This window comes from Ooceraea biroi, chromosome 3, assembly GCF_003672135.1.
Source record: "Ooceraea biroi isolate clonal line C1 chromosome 3, Obir_v5.4, whole genome shotgun sequence".
Classification (NCBI taxonomy): Eukaryota; Metazoa; Arthropoda; class Insecta; order Hymenoptera; family Formicidae; genus Ooceraea; species Ooceraea biroi.
This window is the reverse complement of record NC_039508.1, coordinates 12,280,312-12,303,671: the sequence shown is the minus strand read 5'-3', so window position 1 is coordinate 12,303,671 and position 23,360 is coordinate 12,280,312. Positions and strand designations below refer to the sequence as shown.

At 39.4% G+C, this 23,360-nt stretch overlaps 4 protein-coding genes across 6 annotated transcripts in view; 2 read left to right on the top strand and 2 right to left on the bottom strand.

The window, feature by feature from the left end:
• The window catches only part of LOC105277046 (lachesin), a 137,229-nt gene extending 127,465 nt beyond the window's left edge, over positions 1–9,764 (top strand). For both annotated transcript variants that reach the window (XM_011335183.3, XM_026968704.1), the window contains 3 exons: positions 1,580–1,699; positions 2,891–3,061; positions 3,367–9,764. In XM_011335183.3, coding sequence (XP_011333485.1) covers positions 1,580–1,699; positions 2,891–3,061; positions 3,367–3,704 — 629 coding nt within the window. In that variant the 3' untranslated portion in view covers positions 3,705–9,764. The remainder of the gene's footprint in view (positions 1–1,579; positions 1,700–2,890; positions 3,062–3,366) is intronic.
• Positions 9,765–10,033: 269 nt separating this feature from the next.
• LOC105277048 (probable ATP-dependent RNA helicase Dbp73D) lies at positions 10,034–12,880 on the bottom strand. Its single transcript, XM_011335184.3, has 6 exons — positions 12,595–12,880; positions 11,795–12,477; positions 11,494–11,706; positions 11,210–11,420; positions 10,586–11,023; positions 10,034–10,466 (listed from the first exon to the last, which is right to left on the bottom strand). The coding sequence occupies exons 1-6, from the start codon at positions 12,615–12,617 to the stop codon at positions 10,079–10,081; spliced, it is 1,956 nt and encodes a 651-aa protein (XP_011333486.3). The 5' UTR covers positions 12,618–12,880; the 3' UTR covers positions 10,034–10,078.
• Positions 12,881–14,846: 1,966 nt separating this feature from the next.
• LOC105277045 (methylosome subunit pICln) lies at positions 14,847–16,792 on the top strand. The gene is made up of 6 exons (XM_020030916.2): positions 14,847–15,171; positions 15,513–15,639; positions 15,730–15,875; positions 15,980–16,153; positions 16,223–16,312; positions 16,438–16,792. The coding sequence occupies exons 2-6, from the start codon at positions 15,521–15,523 to the stop codon at positions 16,530–16,532; spliced, it is 624 nt and encodes a 207-aa protein (XP_019886475.1). The 5' UTR covers positions 14,847–15,171; positions 15,513–15,520; the 3' UTR covers positions 16,533–16,792.
• Position 16,793: 1 nt separating this feature from the next.
• On the bottom strand, positions 16,794–21,601 carry LOC105277044 (regulator of nonsense transcripts 2). 2 transcript variants are annotated; one of them, XM_011335179.3, is made up of 2 exons: positions 21,325–21,601; positions 16,794–21,072 (listed from the first exon to the last, which is right to left on the bottom strand). In XM_011335179.3, exon 2 carries the CDS (start codon positions 21,059–21,061, stop codon positions 17,594–17,596), a length of 3,468 nt encoding a protein of 1,155 aa, XP_011333481.2. In that variant the 5' UTR covers positions 21,062–21,072; positions 21,325–21,601; the 3' UTR covers positions 16,794–17,593. The 2 variants fall into 2 exon arrangements, with proteins under 2 accessions (XP_011333481.2, XP_011333482.2); XM_011335180.3 differs by having other exon boundaries at positions 21,377–21,601.
• Positions 21,602–23,360: the final 1,759 nt, after the last annotated feature.

Sequence of the window (23,360 nt, the reverse complement as noted above, 5' to 3'; positions counted from 1 at the left end):
CAGAAGTTGCTTCAATATATTTCCTTAATGTCCGTAAATGGACATTTTAGATATCATAGTAACATGAAAGCTTTTAATTTAATAATCTGGAATATAATTCGATATCTCTTTGTGATGAATTTATTTTACTGTGCAAATCCGTGTGTAATTGGCATAATTATAAAGCAATGTTATTTTTATATCGATCATATTAAGCGCTCTTTCAATATATCGTACTTTAATTACCAGAGTGAAAACCACGTGTCGATTATTAATGCTTCCTCAATATTGGCGGTAAAACTATCATCCGATTTATATAGAGTGCTGCGGTTAAAGATACCCCTGGTAGGCTTTAAATAGAAACTGAGCTCTAGTTGAACTTTGAAATATTTTTCGATATCTATGTTACGGCAGAATTTTTTCCATTTAAAAACTTTCTACTGAAAACCACTGTATGCCCAGCGTAGCGTTAACATGGAACGTCTTCAACAAAAATTATCTTCTAGTATATATATTTATATGCTAGATTTATATACTAGTATTTATAATACCAGTACATTATAGCGTTAAATTGTTTTGAAACTTTGTCGATATTACAACATAAATAATTAATAGGAAATTTTCATACTTTTTTTCTTGTTTTCACATATTATTATAAATTATGCTCTGCAAATACTACAGTATATGACAATATAACATGAAAAGAACATTCATTTCGGTGATAAACAGCTCAAATTTTCATTATTGGAAAATAGCATTTCCTGGCAAAAAGTGTGTCAATGTTTTTCTCGGAGAGACAATAGAATTACCGGGAATACGTGCATTCCGAACATGCGCCGTGGATATCGGGAGGCTAAAAAATCACCGTGCAATTTGACTAACGGCATTCGCAAATGAAAACTTTATCAACCCCCGAAGTCCGCTCGCGCGAAACGTTTTTCTCGCACGCGGAACTTCCGGCCGCGCGCTGCTACAAAATTAACCGGCGAGCTCGACGATTTATCCACGTCGTCGCGAGGCGTGTAAATATTTAAGCACAAAGGGTTTCACATTAATTCGCTGCTTACGAAATGTAATATTAACCCACCAACCGACGCGACGGTGGCGGTCCGGGCACAAAGTGCGGCGCAACCAGTTAATTCTTGAATGAGCAGCACGCGCTCTCCTTTGGGACTACAAATACGCTTTTTACGCTATTCCTTATTCCATCTTTTTTATCCCCTGCCAAGTTGCATTGCATTGTCTATAAATAACGAATGCCCTCTCCGCATGTTATATTACATATCTGGATGTTCAATAGTGAAGCAGTCGACTATTGCATTAAGAAAAGTATAGAAGTATAAACAATTTACAGAATACAAAAAACGTATTAACAAGTAGATATAAAATCTAAGAAGAAACATATGCTTCGTTATTTTACATTTTATTATAATTAAATAACGCTTTAGTGATGTCACGTGGACGCGTGAATTTATTCGAGGCTGAAAAATGATGATTGGACAAATGCTCTGTTCGACGTCGATCGATACGTGTCAGCTGTCGTGCTGCTGAATTGTTAATTAGTCATTAACTAATTGCGTTTAATGCTCGATTGTTTCAGTTCAACCCGTTATTAAGGTGAGGAATCAATTGGTGGCTGCGCCGGTTGACAGCGACGTCGTGTTGCAGTGTTACGTTGAAGCGTCACCACAAGCCATGAATACTTGGTACAAACCTTCAGGTGAGAAATGACAGCTCCATCATTTGACAGAATTAAACCTTGGAATTGTACTTTATGTAATGTACCTCGCGTTCAGTTATTCAATTTTGGGTTTTCATAAATTCCTTTAAATTTTCGCAAATTCCTTTAATTTGAGGTGAAAGTCTTATTTCGAGGAAGCTCTTAAAGCATGAGCACTTTATTTAACACTTTTCGTCAGTTAAACACATCGAAAAATTTTTTGTTCACAACCTGTACCGATACTAATCGAGTAATCTGTAATTTGCATCACGCCCTGTCACATGGATTTGCACCTTTGATTAACCATAGAATCGGTGCAATCAATTTCTAAAGCGTTAACTCCAATGTACCATAATAATATTGATTGCAAGTTGGGATTGTGGCAGTTCGAAAATCTGCATTTCCTGTAGCACGAATGTACTACAGTTTTATCGCATCGCGAGAAGATATTTCCGCTGTCAGCCGTTCGCGTTAATCAAATATGTAAATTTGCGAATTGCTCGTAAACGCGCTATTCTTCCGAAAAAAGCATAAATCTCCAGTGAAATCCGATGTATGTGGAAATTTCTGATTAACGATGTCTCGCGAATGATGATCGAAGCGCCACTTTATGTCGGCGCAATTTACAATACGTCAATGTTGAAAAATATGATCAATATAAGTCAATAAAATTTAAGTCAGCAATATTGCCGTGACTGAAAATTATGATACGATTATTTTTTATCGATGTATTTGCGTAATCTGATTTAATGACTTGACTGCGGATATACATTTTTTAATTTTCATTTTTAATCAGTTTTTTTAATTGATTCTGTGTTTACTTTCGATAATTTTATATGGTCAGTTGTCCAGTATCAAAAAATTCATACGTTCAGAAACGAACAGTTGGTAAACGTAATCTGGACTTAATAAATCAAGTACACACGGTGATGCAGTAAACAGTATGAATCAATTAATCGTAATTGAAGTTTTTTTTAATTTTAGTTAAGTTGAGAAGTGTTCATTACATTAACTATATTTTATGTGGACGGTTTTTATCGAACCATATTAATTACGCGATCAGTATACGATATTCGTATTCTCGATTGAATTTATGACAGAAATCAAATTCCTTGACAAGGTGGAAATTTTCGCTGCAAGTAGCAGAACCACGCAATTAAAAGTGGCAATATCCGTTTGCTTCCTATTTAGGCGAGAAACTGCTGCCTAGTGACAAATACGCGATGTCGGAATACGCGCTGAACGATTACTCCTGGCAAATGAATCTCACTGTCAAATCCCTGGAGAAACGAGACTTCGGCGAATACGTTTGCTCGTCCGTCAACGCGCTCGGAAAAATGGACAGCACAGTGCGATTGCAAGGTACGAAGAGCTCTGATATTATCACGTAACATATCGCTTCTCTTGACTTTCATTTCTTCTCTCCAACATCTTGTTACTAAAATAAAATGAGCACACTCTGCAATAAATCCAGGATATCTTATTCCACGCGCGCAATCTTGTCTAACATTAAATCGACCAAAGTAATTTTTAGCAAACTCTGTCCATTAGAAAAGCTTAAAGATGATTAGAAAGGCTTTTTCCTACGTTTATATACTTGGATTAATTATTGCAATGTTATTACATGATTACGCTACTTTCATTCCTGCGAATGTCTTTATGCTTAGAACTGCACCTGTCCGCGAAGACGACACCAACGACGCTCACGAAGAACACGGACCTCAGGCCACGGAAGAAGCTGGTACCAAAGGGCAAGAAGAAGAACAGCATCAATGGTAGGCGAGGGCACGCGGGTGGCGACGATGCCGATTCCGCTGGCAACGACGACGATCTCGGTACCACGCAGATCATGGCCGGTAGCACTCTTCAGGAAGGCCAGAGAACGGACAGACCCCTCGTCGTGCCTTCCTTGTCGCCACCCTGGGTCATCCTGAACACCGCGAACTTCAGGCATCCTTCGGTGTCCGCAATCCTGCTTCTCCTTCTACTGCCGACTACCCTGTAAGATGGTCATCGCGAGGACGAAGGGCTGCGAAAGCAACAGCGTTGAAGATCCACGAGGTGGTCGAGAATCTTAAACGTCGTGATAAGTTCAGAAGATCTCGGCATGTTGAAAGACACAGGTAGAAAAACTGAAATATCACGAATTAATGTTTTCTAATGAAATATTTTTCGGTCCATCGATCAAAGCTCTTTTGCTGAATTTTTTTAATTTTAAAAGTTGTACGCTGGCGGTTATTGTATATATTTGGTGTATATCGAGAAAATGAGATCTGTCTCTTTTTAAAGGGTATATTTCTTGACATTTGATGTTAGAGTTGCATCGTAAAAGATGATTATCTCTACGTTATATATTCGCGCGGACAAAATTTTTCCTCACAGCTTGTCAGAATGTATTTAAAGAGACCAATCATTATAAATCTCCGAATATTGCAGATCCTTCCACTTTAATTATTATTTGATGAACTGAACGTTTTTTGCGATGTCAAAATGCTTTCTCGAATTACGCGCTCCGTTCTAAGTATCGATCGCGAAATCCAATACCTTTGAAGAGTAGAAAACCAATCTCTTTAAGGGGAGAAAAGCCCAGTTCCGACGGAATCTGACATCGACTGGTTGGTCATTATCTTCATTATCTCCTATCATTTATATAAATTCTATCTGCTGACTTTCATCCGTTAATTACAATCTCAGGGCAAACATTAAATTCGCGTGTTGAGCTTCTTTTAAAAATCTATTATCTTTGTAGGAATATAGATCACGAATCGCTAGATGTTACAATTTTGATGTTATAAAAAAATAGTAACATGAAAAATATTATCTGTATTAAATAGAAACGATAATTTTCAGATCAGTGTGATTTATATTGGATCGACGTAAATTTAATTTCTTGTTTGCAGATGTGAGAATTAACATTTCGCGATATCTGTGAACACTTTTACGCATGAAGCTATTATTAATTCAGGGTAGAGATTAATGTGTGTGTGTGTGTGTGTGTGTGTGTGTATGTGTGTGAATGAACTTAGGAAAGCCAACAAAGGGGTTAGTTAGAGACCCCTCGTGGATCTTCATTACTCGCGTAAAAGTAACGCAAAGGGACGCGCACTGTGCGTATGCGACAATCCTATCTGGGTAGGTCAGTCCCTCTGGCGATTATTGTAAATATGAATATGAGAGATGAGTAAATTCCGAGAGAGAGAGAGATGAGATGTACAGAAGAGAAGCCGGCTCTGCTTCCAAATCATTTGAATCGCACAATTTAAATGATCCCTGCGACAGTACTTATAAAGCACCATTTTACGAGGAAATCAACTCGATGTGATATTTTGAATTTTTTTATTGCAATAATTACGCACGAAAATATAATTATGCAAAACGAGAACAAAGGATTTTGTTACGTTGTATTACATTTCATATTTTATTGTTGCATTTAACAAATCATATTATTCTTACATTTCGAACTATCTGCTTACACAATAAATTGACGTTGTTATATCTTATTTTCCTCTTTGAAGCAGTGTGTTTCCATAGCACTGTTTGAGGGCTCGAGCCTCGTGATGGGAGCAGAGTCGGTCAAACCGAGCGGAGGGTTACAAATCTGCATGCTGAAAAAAGAAAACGAGAGAGAAAGAGAAATAGGTCTTCCCCTTATTCGATATAACGAGGACATACTTTTAGATCCGATCGGATGTAGTCACTGCGGCGCGACCAAGGACAATGGCAAAACTTTCGAATCGTAGTCTCTGTAAATATGTGCGACATGGTGTCAGTGCGGTATTCGGTCGACATGTGAGGTAAAGAGAGGCACGCGCGATGCTCTCTTTTTCTCTCTCTGTCTCTCGTTTAGACGTAACCGGCGATTAATCGGACTGTAGATAAAATACAGGTCAAACAAGTTCGTGCATCGCGCTTCGATCGTGAACAAGGAAAAGGGAGACAACATCGAGTTGGAACTACGAGATGAGTTCTCGATGCTGACACTCATAGAGTTCGCGTAGATCGTTGTTATTAAATTGTAACTGCTGTCAGTTGACTGTAAAAGTTGGTTGATGCTAAAAAAGGGAATATGCAAAAAATAGACGGATCGATAGATCGAAGGATGACATGTCTAATTGTAAGTTTTTTCGACAACGTCATTTGCGAGAGGAATTAATCGTCTCCAATGGCACAAGTTGTATTGTATTTTCCAGTTATCGATTATTTTACGAGAGACGTTGCGCAGAAGGGACGAAATGCAAGATTTACGCGATGCACGAACTTCCTGACGAACTTTCGACGTTAAGAGTTCTTGCAAATCAATGTTCGTATTCTTGCCGCTTAGAGTTGAAATATATGGATCGTAATTGACAAATATTTCAGGATATAAATTGTTCCTTTTATCCCATCATACCAAAACGATAGTTGCGACGAGGGTTTACTATGGAATATTGTCATAAGTAATTTTTACAATATATAATAATCTCTCTTGCAATAGCATTTGGTATACGTTCTTTTGCCAAGAAGTGAAGTCCATTTTGCCGTATTGACAATTTAATCATACGAATACAAAAAGAACCTGAGCGAACCTGATGCTTCAGCAAATATCGAACAAATTTCACTTTTAACATTTTTTTATTCTACATTTTATGTCAATTTTCATAGACGGCGAATTTATTTACATCTGGATATATCAGGAATCGACATAACGTTAACGTTGAAATCAGTTGAAGAACTCATCATAAACAAATCCAAAATCCTCTAAAAATTTATTGTTCGATTTACAGTAGTAACTGTAAATTTTATTTTTTTACTATATATTTTTTTATCTATCGTCTATTTTTTTATTTTCTATCGTTACCGTGGGATATTTAATAAACATTGATATAAAATATAGAGGATCGATAAAGTACAAAAAATTTGGTCACGTAAGGTGGGACTGATCCGAGATTCGCTCAGGCTCGTAATCTCAGCTCTCGCTAGCGAAACCGTTTACGCGGCCCCGTTTCGTCTTCCACGATACTTTTTTATCTTTCCATGAGCATCTGTCGCGAGCAGGACACCGGCAGGCTAAAATGTGCGCTCGACTATCGCAAATTGGCGCGGCTTAATTCGGTCGGTGCACTTTTACGATTAGATGAGCCGACTGTACGGTGTACGGTAGTCCGTATGCAGAGAGCGGAGGGCACGACAATAAATACGGTATAGTGAAGTCCCGTCAGATCGAAGATCCATTCGGTTTAAAAGCTCGCTAGAAAACGCCGGTAATTTAATACCTCTCCCCCGTTATTTCTTTCGCGAGAAATCCCGCTGCGAAACTCTTCACGAAACTCGCTCTATATTAATTTAGGTATATATATATATATATACATATGTACATCGATAAGTGACGTTATTGCAGCCGGTTGTTCATCGATTAACTACTGATATTTACGCGTTTGATATATATATATATATATATACAGGTTTAAACAAATTAATATAAAAAAGAACGTCACACTCACACTTACACATATACACGCATCCAAGAACACACCTCTCGTACCGTTAGATGTACAGAATGTATTTTTTTATCTCATTCGTTTGCGTTGATGTCTCGTTATACATATATCAAGAAAATTAATCCTGTACTGTAAATAATGTGTTACGAGTATACTGAGCGATAGGGTGGTTGCACTTCGCGAAAATCCGGCGAGTTTTTAAGCGCATCACAGGCTGCTTGGCGCACTCCACGTAATAAATATATACAGGGTATGTAAAAAACCGCGCATCTTCTCATTACAGAGTGGTTCTAATTGCAGAGCGCTCGGCAAGGAGATCAAAATGTTTTTTAAAGCAAGCGGCGCGTGATTGTTAAAAAATGAATCTTTTTTTAAATCTTCTTACATCTGCTAATCTGCGAAAAGCCCCTCTTATCCCCTAAACGTTGCTTTAAAACAAACGAACGTTCTTTTCCTTAGGTCGCTCTTTAATATGCGCAATCGAGGGAAAGCGCGCAATTTTTATACGCTCTGTATATATATGCTATATATACATAATGTACATTTCATATACATAATTTATGAAAAGCCCCATTCAAGGCAAGAAACCCTGGATATTCCCTTAACGTAAAGCACGCCGACACAAGAACGCGCGCGCGTGGCCAATTTATCGACATTGAGTTTGAAAAGAATACATATATACACGGCAACGAGACATATGAATCACCATAGGACCACGTTTAATGTACATACGCTCGTATTATATACGTTAATAAATTACGTACGTAAGTGTAAATAACGCAAGCTGTGTGGACGTTCGGATTTTCGAGGTAAGCGATTAGGATTCGTTCGATACGGTGTGCCCTCGAACGAGGCTAGATTTTGTAATAATGTGACAGGGAAGGGCCGGGTTTCGGCCGGGTTTCGCGATGTGTAATATAATGAGTATGAAAAATAAGCCATGCCCCATTCGCACGACATGTATCCACGTACAGTTACATATGCATATATTACATGTAAGTGTGACTCTTGCTCGTTCGTTAGCACTCAACAACGAAAGCAGCTGCTTTTGTCAAGCTGTGGAGCTTTCGGTGAACATCAGCAGCTCTTATTTCATCGCAGGGAAGAGATCAACAATTTTGGATCGAATCTAGTCAGTTTTATTTAGTAATAAATTTTCAGAGTATTCGGTTTTTCGAAATTCTCATATATTCTAGGCCAGTTGTACGTTTCATAGATTTACAGAATCATTATTTTTACGTTTTCGAAATATTTACAAGTGTAAAATATGTTGTATAAAATATGGATTGCTATATGTATCCTTATTTCGTAATGTAAATTTAATTAAAATTGCTGATCTATATACCTGATGATATACATCACGGCAATTTGATTGCCGATCTGTAACGAAGCTGATAGCGTATTACAGAGAGTCGCGAAGGCCTAAGGCTACGAATACACATAATCTGAAATAAAAACATTAAGGTAATTCGTTATCTCTAAAAATAAATGGCGATCGCAGGTACTGTTGCTTCAATCGTAGCACTTTGGATTCAGACAGTTCATAATTTTGAATTTTTATATTGTTTTGACATCGCATTATGACGGTATCAAAATCAAGAAAAGTAAAATGTTGACTCTTTCATTTCAAAAATAGTGTTTCTGTTATTTGGTAAATATGAAATTAATTACGCCATTATATAATGCCTATATACATTTTCTTTTTTATTTTTTCATAGTTACATAAAGATAAAGGATTCGGTTGTAAGAGTAACATAAATGTCTGCTCGAGAGAATCTGAAAATTCTTGAGGCCAACTAGTTTAATTTATTAGCGTAATTCTTAATTTTCGACAAGGCAAAATGTAACGCGATTGTTCGCGATTGTTAATGATATGCTAATCAGAAAAATCTGTGAACACGTTGAAGAGTGATTTAAGTAGAGCTTGTTTTCGGGAAATTGACGTGGACAATTACTTCAATGTCGGTATGATTTAATTCAACTCGCCGACTGCGGTCGCGCTAAAACGAAATTACACTAACAATCCCAACGGCTTTGAACATACCCAAAGTTTGAATTACAAGTTTGAGAGTGCCCGAACTTCAGTCCGAATCGTGTAACTGAATGTCATATGGAAATAGCACCGTGTATGAGAGAAAATGTATTTGTGCAATTTGTTTGTACGGAAATTGAAATTTATATATCGTATGTTAACGTGACGAAAACTATAAAATATAAACGCAAATATAAATAAAAAAATATAAGTCTGTATGAAGAATGTTGTAACTTGTAATTCAGTATCGAACTGTAACTGCGCGTTACTGCGATTCTTATTGTATGCTGTGGCTACCTCTGTGAAAATTGACAGATCGTATAAATCTTTCAATTTGGCTTTAAAGTACGAGCCAGAAGAAAGCTGTAATCAACCATCTTTACGACATTGTTCTTAATCTAACGGAGGAAAAAGTTTAGCGCGATCAATTTTGAGCAAAGAGGCTACGCACAGCAATAATATAGTACATAACTTGTGTCTGCATCGTCACTCGATGAACACGACGTCGTTTGTCTTTTGTAAATTAAAAATGTGAATACCTTGCCTTCGAGAGACGGAATAAAAAAACAACAATGGGAGGAATAATTAGCGTATCGAGTTCGAAACAAGATATATCGCGACTACTCATAGAACAAATTACAATAGGGAATGAGTATGATGTACGATACTATTAACTTCAGACAATAAAATGTTATTATCGATGTTACCCTATAATCTGCTTCCTGTACTTGGTACGCTTGTGCACCTCTTTACGCAGCATAAATCGGCTTAACGTACAACTAGTACTAAAATCGCAATTTTTGGAGGAAGTAATTCACATCTCGGTGAGTATGTACAGCCTTTCTTTTTATTTCTCTCTTTACAAAACAATTATTTTTTATCCTTATGTTGCCTGGTCGTACTTGCCACACGTTTACGCTTGATGGCTTTCGTTCGTTCCAAGCTCTCGCTCTTCTCCTTCTCGAGGATCTCCTTCAACTTTTCGACGTGCGCTTGATAGCTGACCGCGTCCGCCGTGGCATTCAGCTCCGTTTGCTCGATGTCCGGCACGGTTTTATGCGCGCCGCTTAACATCCGCTTGAATATCCCGACCTGACTCGAGGTCAGGATGGAGACCGCGGTGCCCGGTTTTCCAGCACGCGCGGTCCTACCGACCCTGTGAATGTAACCCTTAATGTACTTTGGAACGTCGTACGATATGACCAACCGCACATCCGGGATGTCCAGGCCCCTGGCCAACGCGTCCGAGCTTATCAGCCTGTAAAAGGTAACCAAGATTAATTAAACTATTAAAACGAAGTGTTCTCTCCTTTTTTTCCGCAAAATGCATGTCTCTTTGAAAAAAATTATTTTACTGTGACAAAGTGCAAAACTTACACGTGTATCTCTCCGCTTGCAAATTTGCCGAGAACACTTTTGCGCTGCTTCGGTACAAGTTGAGCGGATAATTCACCGACCACGACATTCTGTTCCGACAAAAGCGATTGCATCAAGAGCGCCAATCTATGCGTGGTATCTCCGGAATTCGTGAAAACGAGAGTCTTGGTGATGTCGTGCCTCGTCAACAGCTGATACAGAGCGACTGGTTTGTACTCGGCGGCACATTCCACTGCGAGTTCCGTCAGTTCTTCCGGGCTCGTGTAACGTCCAACAAAGTCCCCACCCGCGATTGCGTCCAGATTCACATCGGTGTCTTTGTCGGTCACCATAACGGTCGTGAACAGTATTGGCTGGAAGAGATTTAGTCTGCTTAGCTTCTCGGGATCTTGCGACAAGGTTGCGCTGAACAATAGCTTTTGAGCTGGTACGATTTCGCTGTTTAAAATTTAATACATTATTAATAAATTGATAAGAGTAGCTTACATAAATGAAATAACAAAAAGAGTTCGGTATTGTATTTCTGAAGTTGAGAATTGCATCTATATCAGAAAACTTAATATTTAAATATTTATTCAATATTTATTAAAATTCTCTCTTTTCATTTCCTGCTAGAAAATTTACCTTGACCGCACATTTCCAAGCGTTAAGAGAGGAGCCCGAGAATGAGGCTCAGGCAGATACTGCAGCCACTCTGTGTCCCGGTCGGCTTCGTCGATGACGAGAAACCTCAGAGAATTCAACGAGAACCCAGGTGTCTTTAATATGTGATCCACTAAGCGTCCAGGTGTCGCGATCACAATATCCACTGCAGACAAGTACTCTCCTCTTTCAGCTTTAAAAATAATTTCGTTCAATCTTTACATACCTGAATACTATTTAACATGTTAATTGCAACAAGTACATACTTTTTCTTATTACACTGCTTTGTTCCTGTTCAAACGAAGATGCACCCGAGAGAAAGCCCACCTTCAAATCTGTGTGAGACGTGTAAGTCACCATCACGTCATAAACCTGTGCAGCTAATTCCTGCACCGGTAGAACGACCAGACAGCGGATTCTGACCACCAATCGTGACTGTAATTCTTGCACGATTGGTAATACGTAGGCCAGCGTCTTGCCTATAAAAACATTTCTCAGTATTAACACCAATAATTTAAATCAATAATTTAAAGCATTACGCATGATCATTCAATTGCTGTTACTTACCACTGCCTGTAGGAGCAGATACACAAGTGTCTCTCGGCCACGATCCTAATTTCCTATCCATATTACATTTGTGCAACCATTTTATTACGTTAAACTGTACTGGAAATAGTTTGGTGATGCTGTTGGCCCTTAAGGCTTCTATCAATTTAGTATCCAGCATTGAATCTAATTCTTCCACGGAAGGTCCACTCTTCAAATCAGCGGATATAATTTCAGGATTCGCCAGCCAGTCGGGCAACACTCTTCTAACCTTACGTTGCTTCTTTTGAGATTTTGCTCCTAAAACCATGAAATTATCTCGAGGAGGTAATTCCTTCTTATTTGTTGGCGTCTCGTCCTTTTTCTCTGACTCGTCATTTTCCTCTAATGCGGGATGATCTCCACTCTCAACATCTTTCTTCCTTTTTTTCTTTTTTTTTGATTTAACAATTTCTGTACTTTCTTCATTGATTTTCTCATTGCTTTCGCCTTTGTTCTCAATATATGAATCAGTTCCTTCCACAACAGGCAGATGTTTCCTTTTCTTTTTCTTCGGTTCTTTTAAATCGTCCTTATCCGCATCTTTCAATTCAGATTTATTGTTACTTGCAGTTACTTGCTTTTTATTCTTTTTTACTCTCTTCAACAGTTCCGAAATTTGATTTGTTTCATTCTCGACTTCTTCTGATTTTTCCCCTTCATACCTGTACAAAATACGCACGCACAAACACGTGCATGTATACCGTGTTAAAAAGAATTAATAATATAAAAATATATATTGCAGAAACATTCGTGGTGTTTAAAAAACATTTTATACTCACCTATTTATAACAAACAAACTCATTTTTTTATAAGTTGTACGTATATCATACAAAATTATATGTGACGTAAAATAGATAATATCAATATGATATGTTACATATAATTATACATAATAATTAACAAGACTACACGTGAATTTACTAGGTTAACTCGTATTATGTTCATTTGTATGTGCTCATTTGCAGTCAAAACAGTGGAGGCTCATAGCGGAATTTTTTGGAACTAATTATGTGTAGAATCACAGATCAGCATTTCCGTACTTTGATTATCGACGTGATTTGCCCCTTACCGACAGCACGCACGCTTCAAGAAGCAGTCTGTCGATAAAATCGAATATATTTAGTTCGGACTCGCTCTGGGGCAAAGTGTGTCGATAATCAAAGTACGGAAATTTGGCTATCTGTCTATTAATCTGTGATAGAATATAGTCCACATGCTTCGAAATTCTTTCTATCCTTCTTTTTAGTTGAAAGAAGAAAAAGGATAGAAAATACTTTGAAGCATTTGTAGCGCCAAATAAACCACGCTCTTGAAACTTCCTAGAAAACTAGTTTTAAAAAGGTTTGCTAGTATTTTGTGCGACTCAACGACGAATCAGAGTATTATAAAATTATCGGAATATTATTTTTAAATAATAAGATTCAAAAGGAAATTGCACAAAAGTTTTCGTTCTAGATAGTATAATTTAACAACGAATGGGGAAACATTTTTTTTATAAGTTCTGTTTCAAAAAGAGTTGTATACATATAGATAAATGTTTAATAGTAAATAATAAATATTAATTGTATAATATTATGATTCAGTATTGTATTAATATTAAGTGACACTGCATAACAGTGTATTAATTTCATGATTATATTAAATTCTGCCTTGCTGTATGTACAGGTATATTGCGCAATACGCAAATATTATATACACGGATGCACACAAAATAAAGAACCACCGCAAAAGGAGTGCAAAAAATGCCCGTTTTTCCGTCCTCGATTTTTCAAATGAATTTTATGACAAATGATAGCTCGTGATGAGACATTAATCACAGAAAAATTTTGCGATGAGCATATGATTGGTTTCAGAGATATTCAGAGGGTCAAAGTGGTTACCACCTACTGAGAAAGTATGACACTATCGACACTGTATAGCATGAATTTTGGTTGACTTTTTTCGAAACGTAGTACCTGTGTGTTCTTTGAGTCGCTGATTACGAATCTGATGTCAGATTTCAAAAATTCAAGATGGCGGATATAAAACATAAAAAAATTAATTTCTCCAAAAATTGTTATCTAAGCGTGTTCAGGATCGCGCCTCCCGTGCGACTCGCCTGCGATCCTGAACCCGCTTAGATAACAATTTTTTGAGAAATTAATTTTTTTATATTTTATATCCGCCATATTGGATCCGCCATCTTGAATTTTTGAAATCTGACATCAGATTCGTAATCAGCAACTCAATTCTTTGATAACAATTTTTGGAGAAATTAATTTTTTTATGTTTTATATCCGCCATCTTGAATTTTGCGATGAGCATATGATTGGTTTCAGAGATATTCAGAGGGTCAAAGTGGTTACCACCTACTGAGAAAGTATGGCACTATCGACACTGTATAGCATGAATTTTGGTTGACTTTTTTCGAAACGTAGTACCTATGTGAGAACACATAGGTGAGAACACATAGGTACTACGTTTCGAAAAAAGTCAACCAAAATTCATGCTATACAGTGTCGATAGTGCCATACTTTCTCAGTAGGTGGTAACCACTTTGACCCTCTGAATATCTCTGAAACCAATCATATGCTCATCGCAAAATTTTTCTGTGATTAATGTCTCATCATGAGCTATCATTTGTCATAAAATTCATTTGAAAAATCGAGGACGGAAAAACGGGCATTTTTTGCGGTGGTTCTTTCCACGTACAAAACACCCTTGCATGTCGAGAAAATAATGCGCAAGCAAAACCTACGACTCTTCCTATTCTCTCCCACTTTTCTCTTTTCTATTCCGGTGTTTTAAATAGCTTTCGCTTCTTTTTGCAGAGCACGCGGTTATTTGTGCTCAGGACAGCGCCGCAATTACCTGCAATTATATGACGCGTAATATTACCCAGTAAACGTCGCAAGAACGTTTAAAGCTACGTTCGCACATGAACGAGAAAGAGAAAGAGCTGCCTCTTCATATATAATTAAAAAATTCTATATTTCTTTTTCGCACAGTAACGAGCAGGGGCGGTTGCAAAGGGGGAGGGGATACCACCGTAACGCGCACGTCGCGGTCGCGGTCGCATCGTGTCACGCAGGCAACTTCAGGCGATACAGCTGAGGAGCCGAGAGAGTTGTGCTTGTGCGAGCGGGGTCGTACAAGCTGCGATCTCGCGACAGGTAGTGCGACTTCCCGGACGACGCACGACGTTTGGTCATCGCGTGGGATCCCATCGCGCTCGTGTCCGTCTCCCGCCTTCGCATTTCGGTCCGAATAGACTCGCCTCTTTGGTTAGAGAGCGTTGGACGGTGCAGCACCGGTGTGTTTACGGATTCCGTGGATCTTCGCTCTTGTTTACGTTGCGCGTTGCGCCTCCGCACGAGGTACTTGCAAGCAAGGGGCGATCGCTCCCTGGTACATGTCGAGCACGGTCTCGAACGATTCCGCCTTCGGCTCCTTTTGTGTAATTAGAATGGTATTAGATTACATTGAACAGAGATATTTCTAGAGAAACGATAAGATAAAGTAATATGGAAATATTGATGAGAAGCTTTGTACGTGCAAATTCTATTTGACGTATCGAGGTTGAGTGCAGTGCATGTATCTGTAGTGCCTATGCGTGTATCTGTGTGTAGATGTAGGCATAATTGTAGCAAGGATGATAGCTATGCTGATATTGATGGATTGTTGGTACAGTCGGCGATCAAGTGCTTTCCATTTTTAGATTGAAAAATGGTAGTGCTGAGCAGTTTCCTGGCACCACAGGAAGGGATACGCCATGAAGAACCAAATACTACAGTATATATCAACGATAGAGAAGTAGGGAAGGGTACGCTCTACGTCACAGAAAGGTAGCGAGGTTATTTAAGTGCCGAATCTACAATGATCTATAAGCGCCTGATGCTTTGTGTAGTCTAAATTGCAATTCTTTTCGTTGGCAGTTTGCTCTCTTGGGTTGACAGCGACACACAACAGGGATTTTCACTTGAATATCCTCATATCTCATTGCATGCTATTGCACGAGATGAACAGGTCCATCCCAGACAATGTTTATATGTTATAGTTGACGCCAAAGTGGATCTCCCAGGTACATCATTTATATATATCAATCTTTGTGTTATGATAAAGTCGCAAGTATCGACTTGTGACAAGCCTAATCACAATTAAATTTGTATATTTTGTTTTGTACAGATATGCCATTACCATTGTCATCTGAGAACAGTTCAGAGAATGAGGACGACGATGACACTCCAATCACGGAAATGCAGTTTGCTCCGGATAATACGAATAACTTAGATTTAATGTTTCAGGCGATGAGCGCGTGTCAAGCACTACATCCTGATCCACAGGAGAGTTTTTCAGATGGTGAGTGATCAGACGCGATTATTTCTGATTAATCTGATTAATTCTAATTAATAAAACTTGTCATGGTAGAGGATATCTATGAGGATGCCGAAGAAGACTATGAAGGCGAGTATGACGAAGAGGTGGGCGCCGGTGATGCTCCTTGTATTCTGCCGACAGGTAATTTATATATTAAGCTCTTTTACATGCTCGAATTTTATTCAACATTAAATGTAATGTGAAAGATAAAACCGTGTATATAAATTTGACTTGAAGCTGAATATGAATGATTCGTTTTTCATTAGCTGATCAAATGGGAAACACTCATACACCGGTAGACGCGGACGAAGCAATGGACATCGAAGCGGGTCAGTTTGAAGACGCGGAAGAAGATCCGTAAGAAATGACGATTGAGCGCAGCCGTGCATTTAGTGTTAATTTATACGTTTATCGATTTCATATATATGTATTTCGGTAGATATATATATATATATATATATATATGTATGTATATGTATATGTATATATACATACATGGCGTCGTTATTGCAAAACTTATTACGCGGAGCTGTATCAAACGTTAAAGCACCTAAACGTTTATTTATATTCATTTTGTACATGACGATAATTTCTTAGATAAAAATAAATAATTGTATACATCATTGTAGAATCATTTTATTCACTTCGTTTTCCCAATAAAAAGTTCAGTACAGTCTGCGAATTTTACTTGTATCGCGAGCAAGTGAACTTCCCTCTAAAGGGAAGAGAAAAGAATATTTTTGTCTCCAAACTAATAGTAATAGTAATAGTGTTAAAAGTATCATATAGAAGTATATCGATCATATATATTATCACAACATAACTTTAGTTGAAAAACGTAAAGTTATAACTTACAAGTCCATAAAAATTTCTGGTAATAACACTCGCATCACACGGAACTTACTATCATTGATCATATATGATATACTATGTATAGCATAATATATGATAAATGACATACAACGCATGTTTGCAATTGCATTACAAGTGCATTTGCATGGTACAATAAATCCTGCGCTAATGCGTATTTAAAAATCGGCAGTGCGTTGCAACAGCTGTCCGTATTGATAAATTTCTTTTTTTTTATTATTATTTTTCTCATATTTCGACCAGAGAAATAATAAATTTTATACGTTCGAAATTAGTTATCCTAACTTAATGAGAGTACTTATACCAGCCACACGGCCTCTGATTCGTTAATAAACGTACCAACACGTTATTTGTACATATAATACACGTATCTTCAAAACACGATGTTGTTCGGTCTCGAACTAGATACTAGATGTAAAGAGTAAAAAGTAAAAGGTGATAACTAACTAATTATAATTATGATTAACTGATTATAATTATAATTCAATATAAGTTCGCACTTCACAGATACATCATCGATAAAACATAACACAACACCGTCCGATTATAAATTTATCGAATTTTTTTCGGTCCGAAAATGAGATCGGCATCTGGCGCTCCTTTGGGATGATTATACTTCTGTCGTCTTTCTCTGTTTAGATTCACAGTAACCGGTCTGGTACTCTGGTTCATGGTTTCTTGGTAATCCTCCTCTTCTTGCCTCTCAGTGATGTTCAGAGTCAGTCTCTTCACGCGCTCCTTCTCTTCCTTTTGCTCCTGTTCGCGATTCCTGAGATTCATGGCCAACTCGGACGACACCGGCACTGCCAAATTCTTGTATTGCTGCTTGTTGCCCTTTCTCAGCATTAGCACAAAGTCCACCGTGCTGTTGTCGGTCGGTCTTTCCTGAAGCTGCTCGTATGTCTTTTTCGTGCTCTTCACATGTAACGGTACGGAGATGTCAACCTGCTGTGGCTTCACCGAATCCCGCATGCGGTCCTGTATATTGTCCGATACCATCTTGTCCAGCGCTGAGAGAAAGTCGTCGTCCTCCGGACAATTCACGCGTCGTGGTCCAGCAGGTAAAGCGGCGCTCAATTCCTCGGTCACGTCCATGATCACACCCTCGGTACCGCCTTCCGCCGACAAACTCTGATCGCCTTGGGTATTCTCCTGAGTGCCGTCTCGTTCTGCATCGGCGGTCCATTCCTCCTCGGATTGTGCCTCCGAGTAATCCTCCGATTCCTCGAAGTGTAACTCGGCTATGCCCTTTGCGTCGCCGCTACCATTTCCAGCCATCGCTGATTCCTCATCGGCCTCCATGATTACGCCCATATCGTTCTCGCCTTCGGCAGGAGCATCGTCAACGGGAGGGTTACCCAGGGTTGGGTAGAGAGTGTTACGCAGCTCCTCTACGGCGCACTGCGCCTCTTTGTAGCTCTGGAACAGCTGCATTTTCGGCCGCAGCATCGTTAACGTATCACGGTACATGTAATCCACGCCGACGGGAAACGGATTCTCTGCCGTCCAGACTGGATCCGTGTACTTGAACCAAAAGTAATTCTGAAAGAAAACGAGGAAGTAGTCGAGCTTTTTCTTACTGGAACCGCCGCTGAAGTACTGTCCGCAGGTCTCCAGCAGTGTGCACACCAGACGAATGCGGAAGAGATGATCGGATGGATCTAGGATGCTCGGCGAGGAGTGGTCCACGCTCACGCCGAAGGTGATGAGCAGGTACAAGGTACGAAAGATGTCGCTACTTTCGACCATCCGGTAGTTGTACAGTTCGCCCAGGTACTTGACCATGGCGATGCGTCGCTGATTGAACTTGGGCAGATTAATCTCCATGCATAAACGTATATCTTCGAGCACCCCGTCGACTACTTGAGGCCCTATGGTTTCGTAATGGGCCACCAGGCCGGCTAATAAGCTACCGACGCAACGAATATTAGGGTACTTGACGTTGTAGGCGGCAGTGAGACATTTTATCGCGTAGGACGACACGCTCTCATCCTCCCAATCTAGTTTACGCATCCACTTGAGCACCTTGTCCGTATTCGTCTTGGAGAGGTCCTGGTAGAGCAATTTTCTTATGAATTCGTGCACGGGTGGTCTATCCTTCTTCGTGATGCCACCGGTCGATTCGGGCGGGTTTACGTAATAGTACGCGTTCTCGATGATCGTGACGTAGCGCGAATCAAGTGCTGTGACCGCCTTTTTGCGCATCATCTGTTCCAAATAAACTTTAGTTCTTTGATGCGAGTCCGGTGAGCAGAAGAGATATCGACCGCAAATCTCTAGCAGGTTGCACGCCATCTCGATGTGATGATGCGTAAAGTCGTGTAGCAGCACCTTAAGGCAATACAACGCCTCTATCTTGGAGTAGAGCTTGAATTTGACGAGCTCGCCGATGTAACGGACTACCTTGATCTTCGACTCGATGTTGATCTGATCCTTCTTGCGCACGTGATATTTGAAATCTTGTTTCAACATCTGGCACAAGTCATTGCCGATTTCGGGCATCACCGGATAGAGGATAGCCGCTAGGCGGGAATAAAACGGCAGTAGATCCTGGCGGATCCTGGAGACTCCGAAGAGAGCCTTCACCAGCTTCTTCTTGTTGTGCTTCGTATTGAGATTCAGCAGGAAGTTCACCGCAGCGTTGTCGATCAATTCGCGATTCACGCAATTCGGCAGATGCGCCAAGAAGGCGTCGAGTAGTATTTTATTGCTCGTACTGGATACTTGTGGCTCCTCCACCTCTATTTCCGGCGGCTCCTCGGGCTTCTCGGTCTCCTCTAGCTCGTCGAACACTATCTCCTCGTCTAGAGCATCTTCGGTTATCGGCGCGTCTGCCTTCGCTGTGTCCTTTGAGGTTTCCTTCGAGGGAACCTGGTATGATCCTGGTAGGAAGACCGTCAAATTCGGCAGCGACTCGTAAAAGCGTTTCGTTTCCTCATCACCCCACATATCCTCCAGCATACTGCTATCCTCACCCTCGTTGATCATTTTTAGCGTCTCCTCTGCTTCCGTCTTCATCTCGCTGTCTACTGGAAGCTCAGGCATCGGTTCATCCAGCGTCTCGGAGAAACTTTGCACGCTGGTTAGCAAACGATCGTAAGACACTTGCAGAGCCTCCAGCTTCTCCTTCCTCTCCGAACTCAATTCGCCTCTGGTCTGCAGTATCTTGCGATTCTGCTTCTCGAACGCCTGCAGCTCCTTATGCTCCTTCAGTAGATGCTTGCACAGGGAGTTGTAGTAATCTCGCAATAGCAGTTTGACATTTTGCTGCTTGTCTGGCGATAGCAGTTTGCTCCTAGGAATCGAGACGTTCAATTTCTCGGACAGCTCTCGTACCTTCTTAGGAATTAGGCCAGCATAATCCTCGCCGCAGTGCCGGCAGAAGCTCAATATTATGCTGACATTATTGTGATCCTCCTTGTCCATATTGATCAATACCGTCAGCACAGAGCCCAGCAGCGGTAGACCTTGCTTGTGCGTGAATATTCCAGCATTCACTAGCTCCGCGTAGAATCGAAGATCTACTCTCAGCTTGCTGGGATTCGCAATTTTGTCGCCGATCTTCAGTGACAGTATTCTTTGCCAGTTTTCGAAGAAATGAGTAGAGAACTCGGCGTACGTCTGGTGGAGGAAGCTGCACACTCTGATGGCGGGTGCAACGTCGGTCATCTTTATTTTGGCGTCCACCAGAGCCGTAGCAACTTCGCTTATGTATTTGGTCAGGTTCAAGTTCGTCATGTCTTTCAGCACAGTGTCGAGTTGAGTCATGCTAAAATTCTTTAGTTTCTTGACAAAAGTAGTATTCCGCTTGAGGCTTGAATCGAGCTTACTGAATGATGTATCTGGCGGTCTTGTAGGATTCAGATTAGCCGCACGGATCTCTTCCTTTGTTGCAAGTCTTTGCTCCGTTTCCCGCACATACTGTGTTAAGTATGTTTTGTCCTCTTCTGAAACAGCGTTCGGATCTTCAGCATTCGTTTCCGTTTCAGCTGGCGCTGTTTCGCTTGTAATCTCCGACATCGTGAAACGCTCTGTAAGGCAGACAGAGCAGGAATTGATTTACCTTTTTACCTTTATTACCGTTATCTTTCTTATAAAATAAAAGGAAGAAATAAAGAATAAAATGGAAATAAAAAGTGCAATTAGATTTGCAAAGCAACTCGTTATTCGAATCATGTCGCATTTACGATTACGATAAATAAACACAAACTATACTCTCATATTTATATGAGATTTCAGTTCTCTCATTTATATAAAATACATCGTAAGGATCAATTAAATACCTGAGTGTAGCAGTCACTGAACAAAGTTATATTCGTTTTACTTGATTATTACCGTATCGAAGAACTCGAGAAGGTTATGTTATGGCAGACGACAATTTTCTCTAGCTCCATTGACTTCACGGACTGCAGACACCATGACGCTTTTCTTACGAGCACGTGGTAACGCAACGTACGATCAGTATAGTATAGCCGGGTCTCAAATAGGTCCTCAAGCCGTAAGAAATTGATCAATCACAGTCGAGAACATAAGCAGCCATTGTAAAGTTTTTCTATGTGTGGCGGCCTTTAGTCTAGTGACATTTGCAACCGAATGACCCGAGCGCTGCGATTGGTTCCGACCGTCTCGATATTTCGAGAAACTCAATATCGCGCTTCGATAAATTTGAAATTGGTAGTCGTAAATTGGCGACACGACGGTTGTAGAGTTGCGTTCGAATCGCTGTGCATTTTGTGCAATTAGTATCGTCTGAAAGTGAATCTTGCGTATGAGGAATAAGTACGAATGGTCTTATATAATCCACCACACGCTTGGCTCGCAGTAAACATCGCGTATAATTGTTATTACGTGTGTAACGGGCCGGTAGTGCGGTTATTGTCGATCGAAAAATTCTCTTTATCGATTCCGTTATTGTTTCTTCATCGAAATACAGTGAAAATGCAATTAAATAATTATTATCAAGTATGTACGTATTAAAGTTAGGTTTGAGTTTTTATATTTGATGACTGCGTCGACGTGAGCGCCATTTTATCTTTGTTTGATATTTAATAAACAAGGTAGAATGATATTGCATCGATGTAATCGCGAAATGGAATTTACGTTTAGTTCGATATTTACTGCATATTTTGATCCCAGGCAGCACACATTGGTTTCAAAACCGTTTCATAAACGTTTTGCCGTAACGTTTCATAACCATTTTATTGAAACGTTTATTTAGGAGAAAAATGTCTAACGAAAAAACGTTAGGAGAAACGTTTCTTTTTCGGGAAAAAAACGTTTCAGAAACCATCAGAAAAATATTTATCAATTCTATATATCAGTGCCTCAAAGATAGACGGAGTTAAGTCACATTTTTGTAAAAAACTAGATTTTTATATTTTATGAATTACTCTCTAAATTTCGTGTAGTGGAATCTCACTCTTTTGAAATATCACTTCAAGTAACAGTGATCTCAAAAGTTTCAAAAGAAAAGAAGAAGAAAAGAGTATTGGATCGGTTTTCCGGATGGTTATTTATAAGGTGATAACACAAATGTTACTTGCGAGAACGTCACGTCTGGCCTGGCCATCTATCGGTCGCTTGGTGAATCAGAGGTGGGAATCACACACTTGTGTTGATTTTTGTCTCTTGTTCCATAATCGAGTACATTGAAACGTATGATGCAAAAATAATTAATACTCGCAAAGTAAGTAGAAATTACTATTTTTTCTATATTAATTATATAATTTCAAATCAATTTAATAAAACACATTTTTCGTTTCTGTGGAAACGTGAAAAATACGTTTTTAAAATTTAGGTCTAAAAACGGTTTCTATTTAAACCGTTTCTTAAATGGTACTTTATGTTTCTTAGACATTAGATACGTCTAAGAAACATATATTAGGCTAACATGTGCTGCCTGGGTATATTATTGCAATATTATTTCCGATATCAGGATCGATCTTTATCGTTATTCGTATACGGTAATTCATGATAATTCGATATTCGTAAGCATCTAATAGTAATGCAATATGGTATCGGTAATGCTATCAAATCCTACGAGAGGTCGCCAGGCGTACTAAAGTTGGCTACCTACGTTAAGGGGGGAGCCTGCTTTAGAACGCTGAAAATAAGGTATATTTTACGAATTGTTTTTGGAGAAACTATACAGCGGATCATTATAAAACTTTTATGCATTTATTAGTACATGTTTAAAGATAAAAAAAATTATTTTTTGATTTGAATATATCGCTTGTAGAGGTCGTCCTGGAGAAATCTAAGTGCAGCCGCGTCGCCGGCATTGCAAATTGGTGAGCATTCTCCTGCCTCCAAATTTCGT